We start from the raw sequence: 22,028 nt of genomic DNA, 5'->3' as shown, positions 1-22,028 counted from the left end.
TCCACTGAAATGGAGATATCACATCTCATGCTGGCCCATGTCCACTGGGAAGCAGGAGAGCTTCCATATCTCTTCCTGAACCTTCCTTTGAGAGAGGTGCAATGGCAACCCAGCATCGGCTTCCGTGGCTGTGCAGAGTACTCCCAACTATTGTAAGCTGCTCTTTTCTAAATGGTGTGAGTATGTACATCAGCTGCCTCACTGGAGCAAGGCTTGCCTGGGGATGGCTCCTGGGTGATTATAGTTTACCCAACCAAAGGCTGAGGCGATGATGGGTAGAGAACGCTGAGTTGAAGTGATATCCCGCTCCCTTTCTGCTAGATGGTGGGGGCTCTCAGGCTATTTTGGAGGGGTAGGAATATTGAGAGGACTGGCTGTGGTTACAAATGGGTTTATCTAAGCAATGTACTTGTCTCCTGGGGACCCGGTGATAGTAAAGGCTTGTCTACATAGGGACCTTCAGGAAAGTTAATCCGAATTAACTAAAGGTCTGAATTTAAAGTGGATGAGTTGAACTGCATTAAATGTGTGTGTATGGTTTCATTCTCCAGATGCAAACAAAAACAGACTGAACCACATTGTTAGGGAGACCCTACGAATAGGAAAGAAAAGAGCTCAGTGTCAGAAACCCAGAAACTGATGTCCCTTAAACCCAGTCTGACCCCAGGGAAATCTACAGATTTACATTAGTGCATGTGCTCCAGCTTAAATCTGTGTTAAATTCAGTATGGTCGTATGGGATTTTTCTCACTGGGATAACAGATCTGAAGAAAGTTATAAAGCCATAAATCTCAGTCCTGCAAGGTGTGTTGAGCATTCCGAACTCTCAGTGGTTTTGGTTTTCAGAGGCAGATCCTCAGCTGGTATCCATCAGCATAACTCCATTGAAGTCAATGGAGCTCTGTGAATAACAACTGCTGCAGATCTGGCCTTCAGCATTCAAGACCTTGCAGAAGTGATCCCTCAGGGAAAAAGTTCTAATTTGGGTGTCTTCCGCTAGACGCCTAAATTCATAGGCATAATATGGATTTAGGAGGCCACCTGACCATTTTGGTCTTAACACATCTCATAAGAATGGCCATACTGGGACAGAGCAATGATCCATCTAGCCCAGTATCCTGTCTTCCAACAGTGGCCAGTGCCAGGTGCTTCAGAGGGAATGAACAGAACAGGGCAATTATTGAGTGATCTGTCTCCTGTTGTCCAGTATCCGCTTCTGGCAGTCAGAGGTTTAGGGACACCAGAGCACGTGGTTGCCTCCCTGACCATTATGGTTAATAGCCATTGATGGATCACCCCTATCACAAAACTGATTTTCTAACCCTTTGTTGGAATATTACATGCTTCTTTTTCAAACCCTGTATTTTGGAATTGAGATAAAGCAATTGGTTGAGATTTTCCCTGTCAGTAAAAACTTCTTTCCTCTGCCACTAGTTATGCTCTCTGGGTTTTTTTAATGTTTGTTCTTTGCCAATATCCTGTTCCTGAGCAGTTTGTTTAATATGGCTGTTCCATGTCCCGTACATCACTTATAACATGCCCTTTAATAGTATATTTCTCAGACACAATAAGTGATTGTGTGGCTTTCCCTAGGCAATATTCCCAGAAAAGGCACAGAGCAAACAAACTTGGAGTTGACCAAACATAAACTCTAATCACTTTACTTTGAGCTGGGGTTTCCGATAGTGGTGGTTGTTTCCTTTAATTTTTCGCCTGGAGATGGTTTCTCTGCAGCCACATAGATTCCTCCCTCCTGCCCCCTAGGGGCATTTGATGAGATGCAGTGGTGCTATCTAGTCCCCAGGTAACAAGGGGTTAACTTGAATTCAGTTCCCGCCTCTCGTCACATGGGAACGCAGAAGAAGAGGTATGGGATAAGAGTAAAGTTCACCCTTGTGCAGAGGGTTAGCACAAAGCTCATTGTGCTTAAGCGAGACTTAAGTGGCACATAGATCTTATGCTAAAGTGGGACTTAAATTGTGTGGGTCCTCTGAATTTCACTCTAAAGCAATGATGACACAGTGAGAGATGCCCATACTACCACACCAGCATCTACCAGACTAGGTTATTACATATGCATCCATTTGGTTTGCTGCTATCTTAGAAATCCAGCAATCATAATCGGACAGGATGAATATCTTCATCTCCCTTATGCCCCACTTCTGCAGCAGCAGGAGACGTTTATGCCATCTACACATTCCAGCTAGCTCCTCAGCTGGGGTAAATGAGCATCGCTCCATTGCAATCACTGCATCTTGGCCCATGTGCACCATCTGAGAATCTGGCCATGTGTTATTGATAAAGCTGTTTGTAACTGGATCCTTTGCAATATTGTCATATATTTGAACAGATTTTTTTTTCTTTTTCGGGGGAAAGAGGAACAAACTATCAATCACATTCAATTGGTAATTTAGATGTGGGAGTGGTAGCAATTTCTTTTGCAAAATAAGTTCACTCCCGAAGATTTTGGGGTGCCCTCAAAATTTGCCAAGCAACTGCAATGTGACAATCAAGCTGTCCTCTCCTTTGTTTGGGATAAAATAGAGAAAAGGACAAACTGTCCCTGATGAAAGCTGGATGTGACTTTAGTTGTCTCTGTACAGAAGTGTCCTGCTACAAGGAAGGAATTGGGGCTTATCTCATGTTGGCGCTGATATGACTTAAGGAGCGGGAACTGACTCATCAAGGGTGTGCTGGGAATCATTCCGCAAGCAACGGAAGGCATAGCTAATGTTTTCTAAGCACCTAGCAACATGGTTAATGAGCCAAACTGCTCTCATTGGCACCCATGTAAATCTGGAGTTGCATTCATGAAGAACTCACAGGTGATGTGCAAAGTGATATAACTTAGCATCCCTTTGAGTATAACTCCTTCAGACTCGGCATACCTAGACTCCCTCAAGCGTTGGTGCATAAGATAGTCCAGAGGAGTCTCAAGGAAGTGTAAACAGGGGTCAGTTAAAGTATTGCACAGGCTATTCTAATGTACACCTTCCTTTCAGCAATAAAAGCGACCATCTTCTAGCCCCTCAACATGGGAATTCCTCCAAATTAGATTCAATTAAATTCAGTGGGCCAGATTCACAGCTAACTTATTGCAGTCGATGGGAATTACACCAATGTAAATGAATAGACTCTCATAGAGTTACCTAAGTTGAGAAGGAGTAATTGGTGTAACACAAGCATAGTTTGATGAAGATGCAGCTTATAGCAACCTGCATGGAACTTCAAAGGAGGAGCACAGGTTGCAGGAGGAATGTGTTTGGAGGAGGCACCATGAAGTAAGTCTGCGTGCACATGGCTGGAATGTTAGCTGCCATTGCAGCATGTCTGTAAAAAGTTATTTTAATGAAGAACTAGTTTAGCTGAAGTCGCTCATGCCATTATCCAGCTCACAGGGCATGAAACAGAGTGGAAACAGTCAGTCTAGTGTGACTCAGTAAGCAAGAATGAAACAAAGAAAGTATCATCCAGAAACAGAGCAAACAGCAGCATGGAGGAACTGAGACTACAGGTAATACTAGATTCCTATCTACCTTGCACAAGCATGGAAGCAAGAAATGAGTCTTTACAGGAAGCTGACCACGGGGCAAAAGATGAGAAAATGAAGATACAATTAAAAAAAACTTTCTCATTGGGGAAAAGGAGAAGACGTGAGAAAGACACTGTTGCCAGAAATAATGCCCAAAACATGAACAGCTAATACGTGTGTTTGAGTACTGTGACCATAGGCAGAGAGAGTGTAGAGAGAGTAGTGTTTTTGGTTTTTTTTTACTGGAAACCAAAAGCAGAAGAGGGAATGGATACTAACATTTGCAGAACTAAGAGCTCTGGCACCCACATGTAATTCTGAAGACATTAAGATTCCTTGACGGGGGGCAAGCACATGAAGCGATTCAAGCTTACAAGAGAGATTGTGGAAAGAAACTGCTCTAACCCTATTTGCAGGTGTCTGAACTGTCCAGAGACAGGATCAGAACAAGAATGCAGGCTCTAGCTAAAAGAAGCAGGATGGAGGCAGACCAATTGGGATTGCAGACATCAGTGTATATACTATGGAGAGCAGCACAAATAGCAAAAGTTAAAATGCTTGGCCTATGGGCAGTGGTGCAAGCAGTGTGAGGAAGAGGAATCATTTTATGTTGCAAGGCTACAGCTGCCCCCGTGAAGAAAAAAACAACAGTCCATGCGGTGATTGAGGAAAGAGAGAATGAAGAGGAAGATGTCTGCAATATGATTTTAGCATATCCAAAGATTCAATGCACTGCAGAAGGAGGCTGCCAGCCATTTAACTGCCATGTTTGCAATAATAACAAAGTTTATTCCAGCTAGACTGTGGAACCAGCTGCAATGTAATCCTAGCAACAGTGATAAGCAGCAATGTTCGAGTGGAGAAATGTGACCAAGTGCTAGTGATGTACAATGAAACCATTGTTAGGCCAATTAGCAAAATGCAGGCTGTAGATAAGAGACATTATCACTTAGCAAATATGTTCGCCCACAAAAGTACCACCCGCTGCTGGGCAGCAGGGCAGCGAAAGCCATACATTTAATCACAGAGCAATACCGGAATATCCTCAATGTGAGAGAAGAGGGAGAACAGTCACCCTGGACCCTGTCCAGCATTGTAACAGAATATAAGGACCTCCTTCCAGGAGATGCACACTTAAAGGGCAAGCTGAAGTTGTGGGGGGGAACCTCATGTGCAGCCCATAAGGCTACCAAAATACAGAGTTCCATGAGCCCTGGTGGAGTCGCTGAAGAAGGAACTGGCAAGCCTGCCAAGAAAAGACATTGATACATTTGTTGGAACTAGCACAGAATGGATCCCTGGCCGGGAGGGGCAAGAGAACCTTCAGGTCCACTGAGGAGCTGCATTGGACCCAAAACCACTGAACAGAACATTGAAGCAAGTCAGTCCACATTGCCAAGGATGAAGGCCCTTCTATCCAGGACCAAAGGTTTTCGCTGTTTTGTGGCATCAAGAAGGGGGACCGGTGAGCCAGTCAGCCACTTGACAACCTTTTCCACATCTTTTTGGCAGGTGCCGGGGCATACGAATGTCTATAGCATCAGCCTGGCCTCAGAGGTGCTCCAATGTAAACTCTCTGTTTTAGCAGTTATGAAGCGCTAACTTTTTGAATCTTTACCGTCAAATAATTGTCTGACTCGCCCCTCACACAACCGAGGACACGTAAATTGATTGGTTTTAACCATTTTTTTTATTTTAAATATCAATATATCTGAAATTATATTTAAAAACAAATCTAATTCTTCCAGCCTCCATGGAGGTAAGCCAAGCTTGTTGTTTGGTACATGCTCTCTCCTCAACGTAAACTTTAGGCTCTTTAGGGTGTATCTTGACCCGTTAACGTATATGAAAACTACATCCTTATGGAATACAAGTTGAACCCTAGGGAGGTTAGGTTGAAAACATGGCCAGATTCTGCTCCCAAATAGACAGAATGCACAGACCCATACGCCCAAAGAATCGGATGAAACTTTAAATACCACTTTATTTCAGGTTTGCTATCAATGCACAAACAGCAAAGACTGATGTACAGTATACATGGTATACACAAAGCAGCCAGTACAATAGGCATTTCTGTCCTTCTGCCATACATCTTGCAAAAGAACCACAAAAAAACAAAACAACCCCCCCCACCCCGCCCCCCCACCCCCACGACTGTGACAATTCTTGATGGTGTTGGGAACCAATTCTTTTCGATGGAAAGACCCAAAGGGCAGCCCCTCAGGACCAGCTACACAACTGGAACCAGGAGGGGGTCAGCTGTGCTAGACACAGCAAACCCACCAATAAACGTAATGTATATTCCTAAGGATGAGGGGGTGGACTCTGAGACAGGGAAAGAGGTAAAGTAGAAGTGTTACATACAGACACTGATTGGTCTAGGGCCTGGTCCAGTCTGACCTAGTGCAGAACTCTTTGATAATCCTAGTAACCGCTTGCCCAATGGGATTTTGTTTCCTTTCTCTTGATCCTCTCTCACTAAAACATACTATTTCTCTTCTGTAACCAGTAACCAACCAGTCAAAGTTCTCTCTCCCCTATGCTGATACTAATTTTATATCATGAGAGATTATGGGAATGCTGAGAGTTGACACTATCTTATCAATGCTCATTGATCATTAAACACTGGGAGGAAAAGTGAAGTAAACACTCAAGAGCTGATTTGTTCTGGAGACTGGGCACATTTTTAAGGGAATATTGGATGATGTTAACCAGGGCCTTTAAGTAGGATGAGATGAAGTGCTGAATCATAGCTAGAGTTAGGTAACAACAAACCCCATCTCCCATTCTGCACAGCATCTGTGAAGGACAGTGGGGAGAGAGAGTTGGTGTAATTTGGTGTAGCTCTTTCAAAGTCAATGGCGCAATTAAGGCAACAGTGCTATGCTGATTTAAACCTGAGGAGGATCCAACCCAGAAGCCCTAAATCTATAAATAAGAAAGGGCTTTTGCCATTGAAGAACTGTCTATAATCCCAGTGCTATAGTATGTTGATCTGAAATTCAGCATTAGGTGTGGTTAATGCCCTTTGTAATAAAAAATCGGTTGAATTTCCAGGTGGGGTTATTTTGAACCCCAGAGATCTTTGGGCCCAGTCCCATCCCACGGAAGTCTATGCCAGAATTCCTACTTGCTTCAGTGGGACAAGGAAGAATCATTTTCCCCATAGAGTGGAGAGGCTGCCTCGCAAGACATTCCCTAACTACTGTTGCTGGCATCCCAACATCAGAGCGAGTCCTCTGGACAATATAGGGCTTGGGGGCTGGAGAATGATCCATGGGCAAAGCTTGGAAAAAACATCCAACAATGCTCAGTGCAGCACTTTGCCTATAGGACAGATTTTGTGCCCTTCAGTACGCAGTTGTATGCTCAAACGAGAGATTTGGATGCTCTGTTATGGGCCCACACTTGGGAGGTGGGCTCATGAGGGCAAGCTCGCTCTAGAAGAATGTCCTATCAAAATGGATCCAGTGGGCTGGCTGGAAGGGGGCACATGGGTAAGAAAGGCTATGGTGGAGCCATGCGGAGCCCACTAGAGGGGCAGGAATTGACAAATAGCCCACTGCCAAGCAACATTTAAATGTGAGTTGTTCATGAGTTGTTTAGAGTGCAGGGGGTCTACAGCTAGCTGCTGTTCTCTAGCACTGGAAGATGGTTGGTCTTCGGTTCAACACCTGAGTTACAACCCAGCCAAGGGCCAATAATAAAAAATACTTTCTCCTGCTCTGGTATCTTCCATGCTAAGATCTCAAAAAGCTTTGCAAAAAATGAGCAAGTATCGTGATCCCCACTGAACAGGTGGGGAAATCGGGCTACAGGGGCCACAATTCAGCAAGGCATATGCCTCACTTTAAACCGGTGAGTTGTCCCCTTGATGACAGTTGAAACACTTGCAGACAGCCCTGGGGGGTATCAATATAAGTTACGCAACTTCAGCTACGTGAATAACGTAGCTGAAATCAGCGTACTTAGATCTACCTACTGCAGTGTCTTCACTGCAGTAAGTTGATAGCTGACACTCTCCCGTTGACTCTGCCTGCGCCTCTCGCCAAGCTGGAGTACAGGAGCTAATGGGAGAGCGCTCAGGGGTTAATTTATCGCATCTAGACTAGGCATGATAAATCCATCCCTGCTGTATCGATCACTGCCCGCCAATCCGGCAGGTAGTGTAGACAGACTCCTTAGGGTCTGTCTACACTGCAATCGCAGGATCTGATTACAGCTTGAGTTGACCTATCCAAACTATCTTCAATCTAGATAGTCTGGGTCCTGGCGAAATGAAACTGTGCTGGCTTGTGCTTCAGCACGGGTTGTCCAAGCCTTCCTGGACCCCTGCTGATGCTAGCCTGGGCTGAAGCATGCATTACTGCAGCGTCACTGCTCCAGGACCTGAACTTGCTAGATTAAAGCTAGCTCAGGTATGTCTGCACAAGATGTAATCATGCTCCACAATTGCAGGATAGACACACCCCATAAAATTAGAGATGGGCTTAAGTAGGGTACATAGCATAGATCTTAAGGCCAGAAAGGCCCATGCATTCATTTTCTGGGAGGAGAGTTAGTCCCCATTTCTTTTATACTTCAGCACCAAAGATCTCTATGTGTCTTTGAGAAATAACCCTGAACAACGATGTTAGGAGAAGAGGGTGGAGGATAGTGCAACTACTGGGCACGGAGTGACAGTAACATACACGGAGCACCATTTTGAAAAAAGACTCAATATTTGCCACCCGTGGCAGTCACACATACAATGCTCTTGGCAGGAAGCACCGTGGTGGGGCACCATTGTGCAGTACCTCCTAGAATTATAGCCATATTCTCATGTACACCAAGATCCCTTTATGCTTCAGCCATGTAAAGGGGTCATGGGAATGCAATTTGTGCTTCTTTTAAGGCACCTTTACACTATTAGCAAAGCAAAAAGGGACCTAAGTGTAAATGGTATTTGGTCTAAAGAGGTTTCTTTAAAATACATACCCACCTTGTATTAGAGATACACTGCCCCTCCATACACCCTTCTCAAAGCACCATATAAAGAGGCATAGTCTTCTGAGAGGATCCAATGGAAAAAATGACAAAATTACCCCAGGCACGCAGGGTTTGCGTCAACCACGAGGAAGGAAAATAAAAATACAGATATTAAGCACCATAAGAATCTACGTTGTTCGGTCCATACACATGAAAAGCAAAAGCTGCTGATCAATGACCCACGTACAGCCCTGCACAACAACGCTGCTGCACAGGTCTGGAGAGCAGCAACACACTGGCTGCAGAGTCATTGCTAGCAAGCCCTGAAGGTATCAGTTCTTAATAGACCCCAGCACTTCATTGCACTGGTCGTTAAGCAGTATAGTTTGTCGTCCTTGCAATGGTAATTCTTTTTGGTCCCATCTAGCACTAGTGTTTTGGAGGTTGGGGCATGACCCTTTGAAGCCTAAAGGGAGGCTGGCCATGGCGATATAGAAACACACTCTTGTTGTCCTTTGATGTTTTGGTGGATCCCAGAGAGCAGTCCCCAGAAACCAGTCCTGCTCTCATTCCTGTCCTTCCCCCTCACGCCCATAGCCTCCTCTGGATGGGGAGGGAGCCTGGACAGTTTGGCAGCTTCGAGGTAGATGTTTATTTTACTCCATCTCTGAGCAACCTGTTCTATAACACCACACTGGGCCCCTCTCACGTGTGCATGCTCTCGCCCTGCGTACAAGTTCTTTGTCCGCTGATATGCCCTATGTAACAGACCCTTCACTTCAGACAGCTCCCCTTCTCCCTCCCCCCGGCTGCTGTTCAGCCTTCAGCCATTTATCTCCAGCCAGAGAGACACCAGGCCTTCTTTGGAAGCAGCGCCCGTGGGGTCAGCATGGCCTCAGGGTGCAGAAGTCCAGCTCCTGAGGCTTCTTCCTGAGGTTGCAGCGATCCCGAGGCAAGAGCTGACCGGCCCGCGCAGTGCATTTCAACATGCGCCTCTTGAAGCCCCGGCCGCAGGTTTTGGAGCAGGGGGACCAGGGGCTCACCTCCCACATGGGACAGGGGTCGCCGCATATCCTGACATCGACGGGCCGCTGAGCAGCATCGCACACGGAGGCCAGTTGGCCGTAGGAGTCGCGACAGTGTACGGAGCGCTTCTGCAGCCCGTTGCCGCAGGAGACGGAACAGGCCTCCCAACCACTGGCCGCCCACTTGTAGGACACACGTTTGTAATTCGGCCTGCCCGGATCCAAGCGATTGGATAAGCTCAGGACATTGTTGTTGAGCACGGGCGGCTTTTTCCCATCTTTCCGGTAAGAGGACTTATCGTCTTTGCTCTCCTTGGGAAGGTAGAAGGAGTAGCGCACGCGTGGTGGAGTCATCTTCCCCACTGACAACACCTCCACGGTCAGTGGCTCCTGGATGGGCTTGAAGGCCTGGAGGCTTTCCACCGCCGTGCCCGTCCCGCTGTACCGCAGCACACTGCCCTTCACCATCAGGTCCCTCTCCACAGCCGAGACGATGAAGTGCCCGTTCAGCAGATACTTGCCTTGGCTGTTCTTCAGAGCTAGGTAGTTATCATCGCTGATGAGGCCCTTGTAGCCCCGCTGCCTGATGTCAATGCTGGAGGCTCCTGCTGGGATGATCACCACAAAGTTGTAGCCGTGCCTGTAAGAGAATAGCAGACAAGCCACCAGAGAGGTGGTGTCAGCACCACCAATATCACGGGACATAGGCCTTTCATTCATAAGCTATTGCTCTTAGAGGTGAGACTTGTCCGCTCTAGGTCCAGTGCTTCCCAAACTTCTTCCTCCTAGCTCTGCCAGGACCCTTCCCCTTACCTGAACCCCCCCTCTGCTAGACCAAGAGAGGGACCCCACAGCTCTGCCAATGTGCCTCAGTCCTGACCCACAGAACCCCATTCCAGCCCCGTCAGTGCTCTGCAGCCCTACAGCAGCTCTATAGCCCTGTCTCTGAGACTTTCCTGGCCCTGAAAAATCCCCACAAGAGGTGCTGGACAGACAGCATCAGGGTAGGCCTCCCTGTCCCCTCACTGGGCCTCAACCCTTCCCTGAAGGGGTCACCCTTAGTGATGAGAGTGGAATTCAGTCTCCATGGGTTTCCTTGGTCCCTCTGCTGAGATGGCTACCAAGGCAGGCAATTGTGATGCTGAGTCTTTCTAATGTAGACACCTGACCACTAGGAACTAGGCTAAGAGCAATCACTCATTTTACACAGTCCACTAGAAAGCCACAGTAAAACCACCCACTCACTCCCAACCTGGTCTGGGTCTGATTCAGAAACCTACAGCTGAAAGGGTCACTGGTCCAGGATCAGCCCCTGAGTCATCTAGTACAGTGGCTCTCAACTTTTCCAGATGACTGTACCCCTTTCAAGAGTCTAATTTGTCTTACGTAACCCCAAGTTTAATCTCACCTAAAAACTACTTGCTTACAAAACCATTGTGACAGACCCAGACCAGTAGGGTGCAGGAGTCTGATAGAGGGCAAATATACTGGTCACTGGATGAGTAGTTTTCTGTTCCCTGAGTGAACAGAGCAGGGGCTGCACTAGAGTAATCAGGAACCTGCTAGAACCAATTAAGGCAGACTGGCTGATTAGATCACCTGCAGCCAATCAAGGAGGCTAATCAGGGCACCTGGGTTTAAAAAGGAGCTCACTCCAGTCAGGCGAGGAGGAGCCAGAGGAGAGGAAGTGCGTGTGAGGAGCTGGGAGCAAGAGGCACAAGGAGCTGAGAGTGAGAGGCTGTGCTGCTGGAGGACTAAGGAGTACAAATGTTATCAGACACCAGGAGGAAGGTCCTATGGTGAGGATAAAGATGGTGTGTGGAGGAGGCCATGGGGAAGTAGCCCAGGGAGTTGTAGCTGTCATGCAGCTGTTACAAGAGGCACTATAGACAGCTGCAATCCACAGGGCCCTGGGCTGGAACCTGGAGTAGAGGGCAGGCCCAGGTTCCCCCCAAACCTCCCAATTCCTGATCAGACACAGGAGGAGTTGATCCAGACTGTGGGGAAGATCACTGAGGTGAGCAAATCTGCCAATAAGCGCAGGACCCACCAAGGTAGAGGAGGAACTTTGTCACACCATACAAAAGTGTCGCAGCACCTTCTTACTCAAAAACTGCTTCCTTTCTCGTTTTTGCCATATAAAAATAAAAAATCAATTGGAATATAAATACTTCTGTTTCTGTTTTATAATATATAGAACAGTATAAACAAGTCATTGTATGAAATTTTAGTTTGTACTGACTTTGCTAGTGCTTTTTATGTAGCTTGTTGTAAAACTAGGCAACTATCTAGATGCATTTATGTACCCCCTAGAAGGCCTCTGTGTACCCCCAAGGGTACGTGCACCCCTGGTGGAGAGCCACTGATCTAGCATACCCATTTGAGGTTCAACTGTAGACAGTTCATCCCCAGTGCAAGAGACCAGACTGAACCCCCTGAGAGTAGCCTAGAAGTTGGAACCTTCTCTTCCAAAGAATCAGGGCCTATCGATGAAGCTAAAGGCAGAACCGCCATCCCTGGAAACAGTACCATTGGTCCCTCCCTTCCACGAGCCCTATGTTTTCTGAGGCCTATTTTATAGGGCACACGGGGAAAGCAGCAGGATCCTCTGGCACTCACATGGGTTTGGTGAACAAGCCTGAAACCTTCTTGCAGCTCTTGTTGTCTCCTCCACACACGCTGCACTTGTCAAACTTCTTCTTGGAGCCCAGCTTGCCGTCGCATCCCGCTTTGATGCATTTGCCCTGGACGCAGACCGAGGTGGAGTCAGGCGCGCAGGGAGTGCCATCCACAACCTGAAGTTTACAAGCAGGCAGAGGGAAAGCACAAGCCATCAAATCACTTTGTGCTCAGGCGAAGATATATGCCCCAACTGTGTATGTTCTGCTGGCATTCCAAGAAAGAACTTTTGGGTGCCCATTTGGGACTATCATAGCCCTACGTGCCAGTGAGCCAGCAGCTGCTCTAAGCTAAGTTGACTGTGCAGCCCAGTATGGAGGAGGTATTATGCTGGAGGACATAAAGCCACCATTGCCTCCATTACGGGTTGTGCCTTAGAGAGGCACTAAACAGAACGGTGCTCTTTGACTGCTGACTGCCACGTCTATAACCACATATCTCTCTCTCTTTCCTCACATTTAATTCTGAGGGCAGCACCCTGCAAACTAGCAGCTTTGGAGAGCTAATTAACCCTTTGGCGGTGTCATGTGCACACCACATTCCCAGTCCCAAGTCTGGCAGCCAGCCGCGCCCTGTGCGTGTGAGCCAGAATCCTCGGAGGGAAGTGTCTAGTTGTTATCCTTTATTCCTGTTTTAGTGCCGTAGGCATGCAAGCTAGGATGCTTTACAAACACAGGCCAGGCATGGGGCCAGATGCACAGCCGATGTAAATTAGCACAGCTCCACTGATTTACACCAGCTGATCTGGCACATGGCCTCTCATCTGACCCCCTTTATGCCCCATGACAACACTGATAGCCAAAGAACAGGCTATTTTTTCTTGACTCCCAGCCTCCAGGGCAGTGAATTCTAAATGTCACTGCTGGGTCAAAAAAAAAAATCCTTTTGTTCATTCATTTCCAGGTGCCTTTGTTTTTCCCTATAGCTCTTTACTCGATTTCATTTACCCTCTTCCCCCCTGGTCCCCAGTTCACACTGTTTGTTCTCTCGCTCACCTTAGGAGCCAACACGTAGAAGTAACCAGTGCCATTAGCTCTGCAGATGAGCTTGCATTTGTCCCGAGGTGAGACTCCCGCGTACTTCGGGACCCAAGAGACAGTGGCGGTGAGCCGGTTGGTGCTGTGATTGTAGCCGTTGAAAGCCTCACACTGCTCCTCTCGGAAACTCTTTCCTAGCCCTGGAAGGATACAAAGCACGCGTGGGCATTTCACCGGAGAGGACATCCTTAGCTAGGCAGCATCAACCATACAGTATTGCACCTTGGAATCTGGGGATGCCCAGGGTCAGATTCTTCTCTCACTGCAACTGGTTTAACTCCAGTTCTGCTCCACTGACTTAAGTGGAGTCACTCCTGATTTACATGAGTGAGGCTAGGCTCTGGTTCCAAATGTATGGCTGGTCTGAGTTGGTCCCCAACTGGACTATTAAGGATTGTAGGTGTCTGCCAGACTATCTGGCTTTCTGGGTTTACTGAAGCAAATGAAGCTTTGGTGTTGCGATTTGTGAGACATGTTATGTCCTAGACTCAGAGGAAACTTGTCTGACTCTTTGTATAGTCAAGGCAACCCCAATGAAGAGATGATACAAGCGAGAGTGGTTTGTGGAGGTACGATAACAGTGGGATGGTATCACCCGCGGTGGAGGGTATAGAAAGCCACTTCAAGCCACACTCTCAGCTAAGGCAGTGTCAGTTCCAGGGGTAACATCCCACAACCATTGCTCGAAACAACTGCCACCTTTTTACTCCAGGGAAAAATGAAACCAGCAAGACTGTAAAGTCTGCGTGCCTGGCTCACTCCTTGGCAATCACTGCCTCATATTGCAGGCCATATCTAGTAAGGTGGGGGAGGCCTCTGGATGTTCCTGCAGTCTTTCAGAAATGGGAACAAGATGTGTAATAAAAGATAATACAGCTCTTCACCCAAGGGTCTCAAAGGAAAGTAAATAGTATTATCCCCATTTTACAGATAGGGAAGCGATGAGACACAGAGTTGGGCAGTGACTTGCTCAAAGCAACACAGTAAGAATATAAGAACGGACATACTGGGTCAGAGCAATGGTCCATCTAGCCCAGTATCCAGTCTGCTGACAGTCATCAGTGTCAGATGCTTCAGAGGGAATGGACAGACAGAGCAATTCTTGAGTGATCCATCTACTGTCATCCAGTCCCAGCTTCTGGCAGTCAGAGGTTTAAGGACATCCAGAGCATGGGGTTAGATCCCTGATCATCTTGGCTAATAGATATGGATGGACCTATCCTCTGTGAACTTATCTAATTCTGTTTTGAGCCCAGTTATATTTTTGGCCTTCACATCATCCCTTGGCAATGAGTTCCGCAGGTTGACTGTGCGTCGTGTGAAGAAATACTTCCTTTTGTTTGTTTTAAACCTGCTGCCTATTAATTTAATTGGGTGACCCTGGTACTTGTGTTATGTGAAGTGGTAAATAACAGTTTCTCTGCACACAATTCATGATTTTATAGACCTCTATCCTATCTCCTCTTCCCTCCCCTCCCCTTAGTTGTCTCTCTTCTAAGCTAAGGAGTCCCAGTCTTTGGAGTCTGTCCTCATATGGAAGCTTTTCCATGCCTCTGATCATTTTTGTTGCCCTTCTTGGTACCTATTCCAATTCTAATATCTCTTTTTTAAGATGCAGCCACCAGAATGGCACACAGTATTCAATGTGTGGGCATACCATGGATATTCCAAACTATGTTTGTTTATCTGTATATTAGGCAGTCCTTGCGAGGCCTCTGAGCAGTGTGCAATAAAAACTGAAGAAGATATCTGACAGTTATATTATTAGAAGAGACAAAGAGATCTTATCCAGGAGATGGCAAGGAAAGAGTTAACACACTCTTTTGAGCAGAGGAAACTACAGTACAGAACTGCAGCCCCTCAGTGCAGAGACTATGGCTGAGCCCAGCTGTGGTGAATTAGGCAATTCCCCCCCAGCACATTAGAAGAGGCATGTGCTGGGAGAAAGCTGGAGTAGCTGGCATTAGGAGCGAGGTCCTGCTGGTGGGAAAAAGGAGGAGAAGCTAACTGAACAGGCCTTTCCAAATGGATCCACACTTGAGCTGCACAAATCTTGGTTACTCTCCAGACCTGAATAATTCTGTGAGAAGGCCATGCTCAGAATGCCTTCCAGAGCTTGAAGTATAGGTCTCACACTGTGCAGGGATGTTAAGGGGTTGTTAGATACCTATCTGAAAGGTTTTAGACTGCTGCCCATCATCATAGCATCTGGGCAACTTCCATGCATAATCAGTAAGAGGAACAAAGCTCCAAGAGGATTTCATGGCATTTTTGGCAACTCTCCCTTTTTGGGGTCAAAACTCTGCTTGTGGGATGGTGTTTCGAGGGTTGGAAATAGAAAGTGAGGGTTTGTACCGTCAGTGTCATTTATGGGATCTGGCTTTCTCAAACTTGTGCAGCGTTTTCCAACGATACTCAGACACTGGATGTGCCTGACCTCCCCTGGAAGACTGTTCCCTAGCCAGAACCCCTCAGCTGACTGTGCTCTGTACCCAGCTCTCAGTGGCTTTGTCTTGTGCTTAGTGATCTGCGTAGCCCCCAGAAGAGCACAGCTATTGTGGTGGTGCGTAGTGACTTTGGAGTGTATAATCTCTCTCTCACGCACATGAACTAGCACTATATTCCTCTGCCCTGCAAACTGTAAAATCACTTCCACCTATCCAGTGTGTAATATTATACTGCAGTACCCTGGCCAGGCCTGGTTCTCCGATTGGGTAAGCTGGCGATGCTCTGTTGGCTTCAATAAAATAGGCTGCTGTAAACGACTGCACGTAGCAGCAAGGCCAAGGAGAATTGGGCCCACTGTCTCTAGTGAAATTGTCCCTAAACTTGCAAACCTTGCAATGGTTGCTATGGCGATGCTAGCTCCAGCTCCTCGAAAATGTTTGACATTTTTTGCAAAATGTTCTTGCTTATTTTTTACCAGCTTAAAGTGCTCAAAATGTTCCAGAAAATTGGATTTTTTTATTACAGTTATTTTGCTCATTCACAAAACATTTCTGCATATTTTTCACATACTCTAACTTTAGCTCTGCTGTGCGCAGATGAAACAACAGTTGCAGACATCTGTCCGAGCTTTAGTCTCTAATAATGTATTGTTTGCTTGATACTACAGGTGGAGCTAGGTCAGACGTTCCTAGCTGCAAATCCCACCTCCTAATCGACGTGCGCAAATTAAAAACCCAAACCAGCTATTTTCAGGTGTGATCAACTTTCTCTTTCTGCCCCATCAACCAGGTTGTGTGGGCCTTTGAATGTTGGCCAGGGCAGAAATACCATGAGAACTGGGATTTTTATGGTATTTCCAGCTCCGCTGGATTGAGTGGAAATAGAGCAGAGAAGGAATGGGCCAAAGTCGGTTCTACTAAGACTCGAGTTCCCATTAAATCGTTACCTACTTTAGATCTCCCTAGACCCATTGTAAGATTAATATTTAGAGCTGTTTTCTTCACTTCTGGCATGAAAATCCCTTCTGACCGTCTGTCTTCCCTCATGTGCCTGCTCGTTTTTGCGGTCCCAAGAGGTTGCGACACCACTCTGTTTGTGTATCCGTACTGACCACACACTCAACCTGTGGAACATCTCTCCACTTACAGGTCCCATTACAGTGTCTGAACGCCTCACAGTCTCTGGTGTTTTTTCCTCACGACTCCCCTGCGAGGTGGGCAGTGCTGTTGTCCCCATTTCACTGACGGGGCACTGAGGCCCAGAGAGGCTAAGTTACTAGCCCAAGGCCACACACCGAGTCTGTCTCCCCTTAAGTACTAGGTACTCTAACCACTGAAGTACCTTCCTCTGGTACCTACTGAGATCTCTAACATGATTTGCAGACCAGAGAGATCTGTGTCACCTGCAGAAAAGCTGCCAAACTTTTGGGGTCACCTGACCCAAACCTCCATAGCTCTTGAGGCTCACAGCTCCAAAACCCTCATCTGCCACTAACTTCAGTGACACCGAATAGCACCATTAGCACAATGGAGAACCAACAGCAATGAGACTGAGCAGGATAGCAGGTAGCTGCTTGGGATTGGTGGTTTGCTTTTAACATGTACAGCTCTTTGCAAGGCCCAACTGTGCCCATTAGAAACTAGTGCCAGGGCAGGTCTCTGCCCTCCCGGCTGGCCCCATCCCTTGGGGAAGCCTCACCTGACTCAGAACAAAGGTCGAGGTTACAGGAGCGGTACTTGACTCGGACACCTTCACAGTACTTCCCTCCATTGGCAGGCGTGGGGCTGTTGCACTCGCGCTTGGCTAGCTGGACTCCTCCACCGCAGGTCCGAGAGCACTGACCATACGAGGTCCACTTCCCCCAGCTGCCATCCACCTGCGGGAGAGAGGGTGTTAAGAGGAAAAACCCTTTGCCCTACAGCCATGTCTCTTCAAAAGCAGCCGGACGTGCAATATTTGGGTCCCCCTGTGGGGGGAATCAGACTCAGATGGGGGTACCCAGCATTAAGCAGAAGGGACTCTACCCTCTATGGCTGCCATGCCCAGCATAAACCATTCACAGCTAGTGCCATGAGAAAACACTTGCCAGGCATCAAGGGGAGAGCAGAGTTGCTTCAGAGCGGCATTTTGGGCATAGCTCTGTCCTGGGGCAAGAGCTAAGTCGAGGGGAGCCTCAGCCCCAGCAACCAGGGCTGCAAGTCCTTTGCAAAAGATATTCATTTGTTTCCTCCTCTTCTCCATCCCCACGAGTACATTTGCTGTTTATACACCTGCTGGGGACTGAGTTTGGCCTCCCGGGTTACAGATGGGAAGTGGAGCCTTTCCAATCTATCTTGCTGACTTTCCGCAGTGCTTGGAATTGGCTGGCCTGTTTGCAACAAGTTCCAGTGACACACCCTGTCACAGCCAGCGTCTTGGGTGGCAGCCATGGAGATGCACACCACTCTGAGCCCTCCAAGTGCTCACTCCGTGATGAGGCCACTGCATAAGGAGTGCGCTGCGGTTATCAGGTCTGGAGGAGCCCTGGATAACTGCAGCCAGGCCCAGCGCCCTGGGGAAACGGTCACGATGGCTAGACTCGAGGATGATGATGAATAGCACACCTGTGCAAGTGGGGAATGGACAAACCCCTTCAACTTCTGGCTGCTTCCCTCCCTGCAGCAAGGTACAGCCAGGTGGCTTTCAGCCATGTCCCTCCCGTGGCCAGCCCCTGGGAGAGCGTTGGCACTACGTCGCCTGGTTTCAGTGCACAAAGAAGTCTGAGCTACATGTTCTCAGCGTCAGCCCAAACTGCCTTGCCAGGCTTCACCCTATATACCCCCGTCTCCCGCCCTCCCCACTCACATCACCCATCACGGAGCGGTCAGGTACTCACCCTGTACTTACTGATGTTATGCCTCTCGACACACGTGCCCTTCAAACAGAACCTCCCGTCCCCGCAGCTGGTGCCGTCAGCCCAGGGGAAGTGGCGCGTCTGGCAAACAATCTGACCCCGGGCTTTCCCCGTGCACCAGAGCTTGGTGCAGTATTGCATGTAGGGGCAGGGTTTGGAGCCGAGGCCGAAGGCCAGCTCGCACTGCTGGTTGAGGTTGTAGCTGGCCCCAGGGAGGTCCTCTGGCAGCGAGATGGGCTTGATGGGCTGATCCAGCAGGCAGTCCCCTGCAGGGCAGTGAGAGAAATAATAAATGGGAGATATCATTCGACTGACCAGGCATTCAATACACGGTGTTGCTGCACTCAACTCTTGGAGACTATGCAAAGCAGACGTTCACGGCTGGTGCAGGCAGACCCGTTACTTGGCACCATATAACTTGTAGAACTCACTGCAGCAGGAGGCCAGCAAGTAAAGCTACAGCTGGATTTTCTTCTCTGTTAACAAGGCCTGTGTGATTTTTCTAATCAACAGCAATTGTCATTTCCATGGTTTCCATCCAGTTCCTATAGGTACAGGTGTCCATTACACAAAACCTACCAATGCAACTGGCACTGACTAGCAGCTTCATCAGGCTGGCCAGTGACCAGCCTCCCCTCACACTTAGAAGTAACGATTGAGCTTTTGAGATCAGTCTAGGGGATTTAGACACATCTCCCATTAAAGCTGAAAGCCCTTGAAAATCTCAACCAACCCCTCTGGGTCACAAGACATAAGCATGTTGGCCATGAGTTGTTCAGAGGTGCGTCCCAGAAGATGGCTGCAGGACTTGTGTCATGTAGACCCCACAGCAATGAGCACAATAGAAATGGTGCATGCAGGGGAAGGAGATGTCAGTGGGCAGAGGCAGGTGGACTCTCTAGCCTGACCTGGCTTTGGTTTAATCAGGTTGAAACAAAGAAACCAGAGTCCGAGTTAGCCAGGGCCCAAGCTGACCTGCCCTCGGCCACTAGTGACCTCCTGCATGAACGCAGCTTATACGATTTACTGCTTGCCAAGAGTAAACTGTTTAAAAAGGGAGAACCGTGCCGGAGTCTGTGGAGTCGAGGGATGTCCCAGCTCAGCTGTGTGAGGGCTTCAAGGCTGCAGACATCTGGTGTGAGGAGCACAGTTGCTTCCTTCCTCCCCACCCCCACATCCCTGTGAAAGGGAAAGGCTTTAATTCTTCACATTTAAACTCCCAGCAGGCGAAATGGAACTGATGACCCACAGCTGGGAGAAGGCAAGATGACCCAGAGCATTGGGATGGAGCGGATCTCATCACGGAGCAAGCGTGGGTCCCATCAACGGAGTAGGTAGCTACAGGCTCCCAACTCCTGCCCTCGCTGCCTACCCGCTTCTCCTCCCTGCAGTGTCTCCACACTTTGTGTCTGAACCCTTGCCAGCTGGATGGCCCCTCCGGGCAGGGATTTTGCCCCCTATCTGTTTTATTAAGTGCTGCATGCCTTTACAGCACCTTAGACACCGATAACGGTGAGCCACCGTCAGCAACTGCAGCCAAGTCCCCCTTCCCAGCATGCCCAGCTTACCGTGCCCGCTGTCCAGGAAGTCGGTGATTATAGCGGCACTGCAGGCCGACCAGGGGTTGGCACGATCGATCTGTATGAGGGTGGGTGACATCATGTGGTTGGTCTTCAGCCTGCCGAAGACTTCCTCACAGACTTTCACATTGTCGTGGGGCATGTTGAACACGTGCCCTGGAAGGGCGAGAGGGGCCGTTAGTCGTCCCGAGCTCTCGCAAAGTGCTTTTCACTCGTAGATCTCAAAGCAATTCACAACATCAGTCCCATTATCCCCATTTTACAGCTAAGAAGCCTGGGGCACCGAGAAACCAAGTGACTTGTCTAAGAAGCCTAGGGCAGTGCCAGAAGGAGAAGCCAGGAGGCCCATGTCTGAGCCACAAGGCCATCCTTTCATCACAAGGCAACTTCTCCTTTCCTAGCAGAAGGCTCTGATCTGACCAAGTCTCCTATATGTGGGTAGTGTGCTTAGTCTCAGTTTATATACATATCTGGCTAGTCCCCTAGGATCCTGGCAAGCTGCGCCACAGACCGCTGGCATGGACCCTGCTCTAGCTAATGCCACGGAGCCCTCATTTGCTTTGATGAACCACCACACCTATATGAGCCCTGTTGTAACAGCCAAACCACCATTGCCTCAGCAGCTGATGTCTCTCCCCTCCATCCCTGTGATCTTCCCCGATTCTAATGAGTCCCATCGCCCCAGATCTTGGCCACTCTGGCTAAGCCAGATGAAATCCTTTTGCTTGTGGGACTAACAGCTCTGAAATACCTGCAGCCCTGTGGTTAATGGTCTGGGTGTCCTGTCCCCCTGACCCCGGGCTCCACAAGCTCCATTCCTTGTGTTTAAATTAAATTGCCCTTAAGACAGACAAGTTATAAGCCTGCCAATTGGGGTCTCTGAGCTGGCACTTTGCTGGCCAAAATGCACACCATCTGCTTCATGTATGGATGCGGGTTATTCAGAGAGAAAAGAAGGAAAGAAAGAGAGAACATTGAAGAGAGAGAGCAATTTCATTACTCAGTCCCCCAGAGACTGCAAGTGTCTCCGGATTTAGGTGCATGCCTAATGCATCCCAGCCTTGGTGTGTTATTTCAGGACACCTGAATCCTGGAAACTGCACTAAAGTGGCAATAACAACAACAAAATATAGCTGGGATGGCTGACCCGCCCACATTGGCCCCACTCGCTTTCCTAGCAGCTGTTTTCCAGCAGTTCCTCTCTCACCTCCCAGAAGTGCTGGGAAGAAAGCCGGTGCATCTCACTTTCTCACCCTGAGGTGGAGTTTCCCCAGAAAGCTGTTCCGGACACTTGGCTATTGTCTAAACTTCCTGAGGCTGCAATTCAGAGTTATTTTAAACATCTCAGGCTTTCCTCCCTCCCCCTTCCCTCCTAATTATGGAGCCATAAACATTAGCAGGTTTGGGATATGGGTTTTTTTCCCCCCCAGGAGGCAACCGCAGCCTGGGGCTCCACATCTCTGCTGTGGGTTTGGTTAAAGTGGCAGCTTTCTAAGCCACAGAATGATGGATGGAGGCGTTCGCTATTAAAACCAGAAATGGTCTGGCAACTGTTTGAGGGACAACGTGCGAGGCGGAGGCATGAGAACACAGGGAATGAATGGCTTGCCCGGGAGATCGGACACTCGTGCAGGTCATGGCAGCACCCCCCCCCCCGGTGACGCTAGCATTGTGCAGCAAGGGAAACAGAGAGTCAGCAAACTGTACAAGAAAATGCAGTTATGCTGTTAGCAGCGGGGCAGCACATTCCAGTGGGCTAGGAATCAGGACTCCTGAGTTCTATCCTGACGCTGCCACAGCCTCCCTGTGTGACCTGGGGCATGTCACTTTGTTCCCCTGCACTTCAAATTCCCACTGGATGCCACA

General features: G+C 48.3%; 1 protein-coding gene across 1 annotated transcript in view; it reads right to left on the bottom strand.

The window, feature by feature from the left end:
* Positions 1–5,499: 5,499 nt before the first annotated feature.
* Positions 5,500–22,028, bottom strand: part of ADAMTS15 (ADAM metallopeptidase with thrombospondin type 1 motif 15) — a 31,812-nt gene continuing 15,283 nt past the window's right edge. The window contains exons 3-8 of the mRNA XM_050921563.1: positions 20,151–20,318; positions 18,565–18,848; positions 17,388–17,565; positions 13,200–13,381; positions 12,145–12,320; positions 5,500–10,165 (exon numbers count right to left, since the gene is read on the bottom strand). Coding sequence (XP_050777520.1) covers positions 9,385–10,165; positions 12,145–12,320; positions 13,200–13,381; positions 17,388–17,565; positions 18,565–18,848; positions 20,151–20,318 — 1,769 coding nt within the window. The 3' untranslated portion in view covers positions 5,500–9,384. The remainder of the gene's footprint in view (positions 10,166–12,144; positions 12,321–13,199; positions 13,382–17,387; positions 17,566–18,564; positions 18,849–20,150; positions 20,319–22,028) is intronic.

This window comes from Gopherus flavomarginatus, chromosome 13, assembly GCF_025201925.1.
Source record: "Gopherus flavomarginatus isolate rGopFla2 chromosome 13, rGopFla2.mat.asm, whole genome shotgun sequence".
Classification (NCBI taxonomy): domain Eukaryota; kingdom Metazoa; phylum Chordata; order Testudines; family Testudinidae; genus Gopherus; species Gopherus flavomarginatus.
The sequence above is the reverse complement of the archived record's forward strand: the minus strand, read 5'-3'. Positions and strand labels throughout refer to the sequence as shown.